Here is a 9,760-nt window from a genome sequence, read left to right as displayed (position 1 = left end):
CTGCATCCTTCAAATACTTTGTGTAGACCTCTTAACTACAACTCAGTGTAGTCCTCAACAGCGAAGAAGTGCCTGAGCTGTTTCTCTGATAATCCATACCAGTCTGGCTGCAGCTGATAAAAGATTCCAGTTCTTTCTACAGCCTGGGGAAAGACTGCAAGACAATACTTAAAAGGTAAATAAGATGTCCTCCTTTTCCTGATGCTATTGGATTAAAACCACAGGTGATTAGGGCTCTAAATCCTGTACAGAAATGCTCATAAAAAATAGAAACTGGCTGACTGGATAGAAGATAACTGAATAAAGTGTTCAGGTGTGTACTTTCCAGACACTTAAGATTATGTCCTGGCTATTGTATTCTAGAAAAATAGTCCTAACATCTTGATTTAATTGTTAATCATCATTCCTACAGTCCAGTGTAGTGGTTCCTCTGGTTAGTTAAATCTTTGGTATTCAGTATTTTGGTTGGTAACCTACAAAACTAGACAAATTAACCAAAATTACTTTCTGTAACTTTTCTATAAACAACTGTTCTTACAAATGAGGTAACAGTGTATGGGACGTGTAGGAGAAGGAAGATGGAGAGGGCCAGGGGGAGAAAGGGAAGAGTAGAAGTCTTGAGTGAAGAGAGGTTACATGTCTCTAGGAAAACAGCTGAATGGGAGTTGTGCAGTAATCCACAGTGTACTGCTCAGACATGTATAACCAAGATGAAATGATGAAGACACAACTTTGTCATCCCACTTTTTTTCCAGAAGCTCTAGGCTAACAGCCTTGGACCTGAGCAGACTGCTTACAGCATCTGTGTTCTTTCTGCATCATCCTGTTACAAGGTAACACGCCAAAGCACGATCTATGAATGTCTGAGTTTAGCTAAACCACTGCTAAACTGGACTTAAAAATAACCCTTTTGGAGGCCAGTGCTTAATCTGGACAAATAATGCCCCTGGCAGTCAGCATGGTGATTCCAATAAGGTTTATTAACTCTGCTGCTATTTCAGAGAGAGGGTGGCTCATGACTACTTGAGTAGATCTAATTCCTGTTTCCAAATCAGAAAGTTGACTATAATCAAGTAGCTTCAACTGAGCTAGATGAAAGCATTCCTAAAATGAAAGCATTCCTTCTGGTGGGGGTTGTTGTTACTTTAATTCCTGTTGTTTAAGGAGAAGAGTAGAAAAATCTATAAGGCACCAGAATACTGTCTGAAAACTTGCAATAGTAAATTTATTAAAATCAGTGTTTCACTGCCTGAAAAAAGTTAAGAAACATCTGATAAGTGTGTGATTTTCCTTCTGCAAATAAATGTCTCTCCTGCCTTTGAATTTGGAATTACTTATTGAAGCAAGTAGCTGGAAGTTGTAGGTCTAAAGGTTTATTCAGATGGACCTGGGGATAAGAGGATGGCAGTACTGCATAACTTGACATGCTTTTTCACCTGACAGTGGTCACTGGACTGCACTCAGTCGTAGACTTGCTACTTCACTTTTATTTCTGGTCTAAGTTTTAGACAGCTGGGCTAAAAAGAAAAAACAAACTTCCCTCACACCACCTCTTTTCTTGAAGGAGTGTCATTTTTCAAGGGAGTGTGATGAAATCTACCCATTTGTACTTTAATTTTAAAAACAGCATTAGCAGTTTGTTTCCATTTTAGAGATTGTTATTCTCAGAATGAAGTCAACATGTTTCATGACCAGTGTCAGGTGTAATGAAAATAATTTCCTGCAGGGAGTTAGCAGTAGGAGAACAAAGCATGTCCTTGTGCACTGCTAACTGGATATGATGGGGTTAGGGGAAAGCGGTGGATCTTCCACACATTCACCCTTTCCCTGGTTCAGCCCTACGTGTGGTACTGGTTGAAATAAGCTTTCAAAGGGAGTAGGAATTTTTTAAGTTGCTTGCAGTGAGACTTACACTAAATGAAGCTCTAACCACCCGTTCAAGAAGAACAATGTAGATAAGTGGTATCAGAATTTGGCATTGCCTGTATTGTAAATATTTTGAGCATCTAGTTAGGCTTGCATGTGCTTATAGTGATCAGTGCTAGCAGGAACCTTTCAGGACCACAGTCCTACAAAGTGTTCATACTACAGTGATTCAAAGAAAAGCATTAAATAGTTTTCTGGTGATTTTTTTTCTGGCTATTTTAAAATTATGGAAAGTGCTTCTAAACAATTATCATCTTATCTTAAAAGACACTGATGATTATATTAAGATACAGCCTTCCAGTACCTGAAGGGACCTACAAGAAAGTTGGAGAGGGATGTTTTACAAGGGCATGTAAAGCGTTTTAAACTGGAAGAGGGAAGGTTTAGATTAGATATTAGGAAGAAGTTCTTCCCTGTGAGGGTGGTCAGACACTGGAACAGGTTGCCCAGAGAAGCTGTGGCTGCTCCTCCCTGGAAGTGTTGAAGGCCAGGTTGGATGAGGCTTTGAGCAACCTGGTCTAGTGGAAGGTGTCCCTGCTGCTGGCAGGGGGGTTGGAACTGGATGAGCTTTAAGGTCCCTTCCAACCCAAACCATTCTACCCCAATAACAATGCAGTTAGTTAGTGCTCAGCAGAAGCTGTAGAGCAGCACTTTGAGGAATTGTCTAGCTCTAGGAATTTACTAAAATGAAATCTTAATATGAATATCCAAGAAATGTAACCAAGAAGTAGGCTTAGCCACTGGTTAAAATTTAAAACAAAAACACCCCCAAAACAATAAAACAAAACATGAGCATCCCATGGATCCTTTCCAGTTTTATTCTGCTGCCATAACATAGTCACACAGAAGAGTTGAAGTGTAACAGATCATGCTCTGCATTCAAATATTTTTTTTTTAATAACATTTAAACAAATGTTTACAAATCTACTCAAAGAAAAGATTCCCCAGTTCTTTATATACAGGGAATAAATTAAACACAAAAGAAAAAACACATACATGCTTGAAATAAACTTTAACATAGGTATTAAAATTTTGGGGGATCATTAATTAAAGAATGAAGTCTCAGAACCAGCCTGATGTTCTTACACATTTCAAATGAATGTAAATTAAAATGGAACATACTTATTTTATTTACTCCTTAAACCTAAGTGCATCACAACACAGTTTAAGTGCCTTGGCACCAAAATAATATACAAATAATTAATAGACTAGGCCATTGGTAAATTTATCATGTTATCCTTTTTTTTTAATGCTGTAAGGAGTGTGCAGCAGCTAAAGCCAAACGTGACAGTATGTGTTCATCTGTGTTCTCTAGAATATAGCATTTATCTGCCTGCAAAGTTGCAGATCGATGTGAAACCCCAGGTACAAATTAACAGGATGGAAGCAGATGCCTAAAATCAAGTGTGGTTACACAAACTTTGGCTGCAGAAATGGATGCTGAGCTCAACTTTACAGGCAGCTCCTACCTAAAATGTGATGTGTTCCTATGTTGTTACTAAGCTGACTGGAGTTTTGATCAATGTCAGCTGAAGCAGACACTGAATAGAATGGTTGGGGCTTGTAGTAATAAGCTTTTCTTCCATCTTCAGAATCTCATCTCCTAATAATTATGTCATATATGATAAACTGGCAACGAAACTCAGAACTCAAACATATGCAGCTCTTAATCTTTCCTAGTTATGCTATAAATTGGTCTGTAATTTATTAAATTAACAAAGTGCAAATGATTACCAAAAGCAAAATCTGATATCTGATTATCTTTTATCATCAGAGGATTTTTGTCTTGCTTTGTATAGCCTTTAAATTACAATTTAATACTTGGAAATACTTTAAAAATGTACATACTTGCATTTATGTAGAGGAAAATTATGAACAGTTACACTTTTCCTATTAATCCATATAATTCAGCTTTAAGAAGCAGAACAGAATATATATCTGAAAAACATCTAGTTATATAAACATCTTCACCTCGTAAATTAGAGATTAAATAAAGGTATTTAACAATATAAAAGCTATTCCAAAACCAAAATATTAAGTATTTAAACAGAACAATAGCGTTTATTCAGTAGGATTTTTCTTAAGGTTGCTTGTTTTTGTTTTTTTTTTCCAAGTATACAGCTGTATGGAAATAAGCACTGTAACTCAAAAAAAGTGTGTGGTGTCATTCTTAAATGAAGAGATTTAAAAAAAACCAAAAAAGCATGAGAATGAAGGGGGAAAAGAATAAGTGCTTCCTTGCCTTCCAGAAATCATGAGGTCTATGCAGCAAAGTTAAAGGGAAGCTGCAGGGGAAGAGATCTAAAAGTTGATTTTTTTATTATTATTATTTTTTTCCATTAATACTGGTTTAGTGAAAAAGTATTACAACAGCTATCCTGGTCGTGTCTGTCCTATTTCTGCTGAAAAATGTTTTCTTTTCTTCCCTGTCCCATGGAAAAGCTGTTAGATAGATGCTTAGCCCTTACTGAATTACTCTCTCAAGTTGCTTTTAATAATGCTTCAATAATAAAAAGGAAAAAAAAACCCAAACAAAACTTCAAGTCAAAGTGCAAACCACCTTGTTCCAGCCCTTCGTCAAAGTCTTCATATTTTTCCTCATTCATCTTCACTTATTTTTTAAATATAAAAGCTGAATGAGCTGTCAGGAACTTGCAGTCCTTCGCTCCCCCCTGTGCACTCATATCAGTAGATAGTTCCTCTACTCAGCCCAAATTAATTTGGAAGTTTGTTTTCAAAATAATCATAGAAATATAGTATTTTTAAGCTGTCCTGTTTCTATGTGAACACTAAGCAAATCTAAATTTAGCCTGTTATTGTAACAAGAATTATTCTGAACAAGTAGCAGAGAGAATATTTCAAAGGTTTGTTTTTTTTTTTAAAGTAATGAAAAAGTTAATTTTTCAAGTTTTTATTAGCTACAATAACCTTTCCAGGATTGCACTGTAAACTGTTCCAGCTGTCTGATTTAAAGGAACAAACTTGATATTCCAAAGCTCACTTAGTGGAGGCTAAGAATATGAAAAATATTCTAGAAAAGGCTATTGATTGCAAGTAGAAAGAATGATAGTTGAGTTAATAACTCAATAATTATATTGAGTTAATAACTCCAATAATTCCAGAATTTGTCTAGGCTATTCAGGCTTTTGGGAGCAAGTTTGAACTCTTATGAGCACCATCAACCTGAGATGCACAGGTAGTGGAAAATTGCCATCATCATTGCTAACTGCCAGCATTTTTAATGCTGTATGTTAACTTAGCCTTGTTTTAATCCCACCTTCTGAAATGAAGGTTCACAACAGCATGACTTGAGCCGTACAGAAGAGGACTCTCAAGAAAAGTTCCATTAGTTAAACCGTGGCCAGGGACTCCAATGTCACTCTTGCTGTAATACCTTAGCTGGGACAAAAAAAACCCCCCAACAATACGTATCATCGGGGCTTCAAAAGAGGGTGGGGGGAGAAAGAAGAAAAGGAACATGAAGATTTTATCTTCAGGTACCATATACTATTTTAAGTACCACTTAGGAAAAAGGCAGCAATAGAAAACTTGAAGATAGTTTTACCCACAGAAAACAATTAAAAATATATCTATAAACACAAGATTTCAGTACTTAAAATGCTGCTATTTTGCTTGCTTCTCGAACCCCACTCAAGTAAGCTCCTGTAACGGTCTGAGGAAAGTGCCTGTTTGTGGCCTGTATTAAAAAAAAAAAAAAAATAATAAAAAAAAAGTTAATTTGTTCTAAAACTATTAGAACAGATTGAAATTCAGTTTATAAGATCAGTTTTGTTTTCTTTAAGTATATACCAACGTTTTTTTAAAGCCATGGAAAACTTCTTAGAAAGAATTTTGGATTTAAGATTTTTAGCATATTCAACATTTACAAGCAGGTCAACTGGCCAAAGCAGTGGTCTGGTTTGCCATCTGCACTTTCTTGGGGCAGGTAAGTTCTGTTCCCAGTATAAACTGCACCTACACCATCAGCAGCAGGTATTTGTTACCTTACCCACAAATGGAATAACAGACAATTGGACTAAAAATACAAGTGGATTGTAGAGTCTTGTCATGTTCTGCACTTCCTGGTTATGCAGTTCACTCCTGAAATCTCTGTCAGACTTTTCATGCCACATAATATGAGTAAAGAGGGTTCTGTGTCATGATCAATAAACTATCCCATATTTGTTTAACAGAATATTTCTATGCTACCTCTAGATTAGCAGTGTCGGTCAGCAGAAGACAATCTTTCATAAGAAATAGTTGCCCAATAACCTGAATCAACAGTAACAAAGATACTTACCTCACCAGCAAAAAAAATTTTTCCTTGTATGTCTTCAGCTATAATGTCATAAGCTTCACCACTGCCACCTGTTTTTACAAAACTATAGGCCATCTGGAGCCAGGGGTCTTTGCTCCATCGAGTAACAAAAAACTTCACTGGGTCAGGAACCTCCTGCGTAATTAAAATCAAGGTTATGCACTGCAAAGAAAAGCTCATAACTGCATAGCTTTTTCTCATAAAGAGCTTCTTCTCATCTTTAGAGTAGGCAGTATTATGATGATGCAGATTCTATCCCATTCCAGAATTAAATTCCAGTTTCCTTTATTATACTTCTAACCACAAAGATAATTTTGTTCGTTAGATTTGTTATGTCTGAAACATCACAGCTGCACTGTTTTGAATGCAATAAATCTGTAATATACCAGATACTGTAATATACCTAAAATATATATATAACTACAAATATCTATAACTACAAATGAGAAAAAAAAAATCTCCTTGAAATACAAATATACTTTTGCAAACAGGAAACAGCAATATCAACATCATTCAGTATGTCTGTATGTATAATGTAAGCACTTTACATCGTGGTAAGGCGTGATGCTGTGCTGCTTCTAGCTTGTTAAATCTCCAACTGTAATCTTGTATTTTGGAGATAATTTTATTCCAGTGGAGAAATAACATTACTTATCTAAGATGAGAAAATGAGCTACACTAAAAACTAGGTCCAGGGAGAAAACAAAAAAACCCACAAAGAGTGTCTGTAGCTAAGGGGTGACAGTAAGACTGTGTCTTTGTCACGTTGCAGCATGCAGATTCCATCCAGTTCCACCAAAAATTGCCCGGCTAAGAACTGTGTGAAGGCTCAGGCAGCTACAGCTGTTTCTTACTCTTGAGGGGCTTGTGACAAGTAAAGAGAAGCACCATCAGGTATCGAGAAATAGACTGTTCCATGCAGGTAGCACATGAGAGAATAAAGCTCAAGCAATCAAGACAATGGCTAGCCAAGTACTGCGAGTTTCGTGGACATCCCAGAAGTTTTGGTACACCCCTGGAAGCTGTCTTGTCTTTGAAAATCCTGCTCCATTGAGGAGAGATGACTGAAATTCACAACTGCTATAAACCACCGGGACAGACATGAAAATCACTCTTCTAGACTAGAGTGGCACCAAAGAAGACCTGTTTGTTACCTTGATGTTCTTATGAGATCAAAGTAGCAGGTATGTGGACTTACACTGCACATGATTCTGGTAACTGCAAAGCCATTACCAAAAGTATGCTTTCTAGGAAAAGTCAGGCTTTCAGATGCTCAGGTTTTTCCAAGATCATTAATCCTGCCATCTGAACCATCAGTAAAACTGGAGAGATGACCCCTGAACATTAACGCAAGCATTCCTTGGTACCGAACTGCTCTGAGTCATTTAACTGGCTATAGAGTGGAATGCAAATAACATTTCTAAATATTCTGCCTGCCCCAGATTTCTCTGATTTCCCCATTAGTTTTTATCTGGATGATGAGCTGGGGGAAGACAAAGAGGCAGATATTTTTATCTAATGTTTTTTTACAGTCAGGATGTAGGGCCCTTGATAGAACATTCTGCCTGTACTTCCATCCCAAGACAGATCAGGAAGGGTTGTCTCCTATTAGAAGAGTAAGGGGTTGGTTTGGTTTGGGGGTGGTGGTGGTGTGATTTCAGTTGTTTATTGCATGGAGGGAAGGGGAATTACAATCCAAATCCATCTAGCTTAAAGCTTTTATGATGTATTGGAAGCAGCAATGACCAAAAAAAAGTTTGGATTGGAAAAGTGACAGCTAAGTAAGAAGTGTTACCTGCCTAAAGTACTGATTTTAATTACCTTCCCTTTCTAAAAGTACTTTAAAGGTTCACAGTTCATTTCTGGTTTTCAATTCATTACCATTTTCCTTCAGCCAGATCTAAGATACTTCAGTTCACATTCCTTCAGACAAGAGACCAAACATTGTGCTTTCAGACTATCTCAAAGGAAGCATATTCCCTCAAACTGACACAAAAAGAAAAACAGTTTTAAAAGTCCAAGGTTTTCCTCATGAAGTAATAAATGGAAAGCTTTACCTCTGTTGGCAAGAAGCTTCTCTTACCTGCTCCTTGAACAGCTCTCGGAGTACAGTCATACACTGCTGCAGTACTTGTTTGTCATCTAAATTTTTAATGGTTGTCACAGCATCTCCAGTGACCACTGACATTAAAATGCTCTGTTTGCCCTAAATGAGATCATTTTGAAATTATCAGGTTATTAAGTACTTTTTGAGGAGTCCCTTTTAATTGGTATTGGCAAAGATCGTCAGCTGCAAAGCAACTTCTGTTCTAGAGGAAAGTGGGTTTGATTCCTTAGAATAAAGGGATCATATTCTACAGTATTTATGCTCCAATTACTAACATCCTCTGGTGTCTTGCCCACAGATCTGTGTTACAGTCTCAGCCCCTTTTACAACTTGCTGAATTAACTGAAAACTTCTTATCTGCCTATTTAAAGGCTACAGTGAAAGATTTGACATTTCTAGTGTTGTTCTTTGTGACAGACCTCTTAAGCTCCGGTTCCGTGCCAAAATTCCACCTCAACTCTACTGCAATGTCAAAAGGTGGTAACAAAGACAAGCTATTGAAATACTAGTTAGATATGTTTTGGAGTAGGCCAATACTAAGTCCTTACCAGCAGATTTTGGCCCGTGAAATGAAAGCTCAAATGAAAGTTTCAAAGATGAAGTGGTGGCTATAGAATAGCTCACAGGCTCTCAACCCCTTTTCTCCCCCTCTTGTTTATATCAGGCAATTCTTCTGTTACTAAACTTGATAGCGAGCAGAGAACAGCTATCAGGTAAATCAAGAATTTTATCTAGTGTCTCTGGACAGCACCAGCACGCTGAACCACGTGTCGAACAAGCTTCAAAGTGCTGAAGAGAAAACTTCTTTAAGGAAAGTCACATACAGGCACAGATAGTGTGGTAACAGAGCACAGTCTTCACAGGATGGTTTCTTTTTGGAGTAAGCCATAAGGTTACAAACTGGCCTTTTAATTGCTGCCAAGTAGTAAGCAGCAGTTGTTGCAAAAGCGTGAAGAGATAAGATATAAATGTAATGTGTCTGCTTGGAACTGGCAGGGAAGAGAAACACGACGTCAATGCACTGGTTTAGATTTGTTTTGTAATTCATGAATTTGGGACTGACCCTACAGACTGCAGTTTCATACAAAAGTGTTTTTCTTTGCTTTTGCCACTCCACATAGTTATTCAGGCTAGTACAAGCCATTAACTTAATAAACTAGCATCATCTTTGGAACAGGATTTTGGTTGATTCAAATAAGGGAACAGAAGTCCTAAACGGTAAATGACTGGTCCTTTTTCCCCATATTAGTACATCTATAGTCAGGTACTACAGACTTGTTTTCATGATAGTTTGAGAGTAAAAGCATTAACTTGCTTGTATATTATTTTGTATCCAAATGCAGGAAAACATTCCTATTTATTACAGTGAAGTATCAACCAGCTTTTTCTTGTTAAATAACACTGCTTTC

At 37.1% G+C, this 9,760-nt stretch overlaps 1 protein-coding gene across 2 annotated transcripts in view; it reads right to left on the bottom strand.

Moving 5' to 3' along the window:
• Window positions 1–5,539: 5,539 nt before the first annotated feature.
• KDM1B (lysine demethylase 1B) overlaps window positions 5,540–9,760 on the bottom strand; it is a 23,267-nt gene continuing 19,046 nt past the window's right edge. For both annotated transcript variants that reach the window (XM_010169472.1, XM_010169473.1), the window contains 3 exons: window positions 8,328–8,450; window positions 6,227–6,379; window positions 5,540–5,623 (listed from right to left, as the gene is read on the bottom strand). In XM_010169472.1, the coding sequence (XP_010167774.1) occupies window positions 5,540–5,623; window positions 6,227–6,379; window positions 8,328–8,450 (360 nt within the window). The remainder of the gene's footprint in view (window positions 5,624–6,226; window positions 6,380–8,327; window positions 8,451–9,760) is intronic.

Source organism: Antrostomus carolinensis, unplaced genomic scaffold (assembly GCF_000700745.2).
Source record: "Antrostomus carolinensis isolate BGI_N321 unplaced genomic scaffold, ASM70074v2 scaffold17456, whole genome shotgun sequence".
NCBI lineage: Eukaryota > Metazoa > Chordata > Aves > Caprimulgiformes > Caprimulgidae > Antrostomus > Antrostomus carolinensis.
The sequence above is the reverse complement of the archived record's forward strand: the minus strand, read 5'-3'. Positions and strand labels throughout refer to the sequence as shown.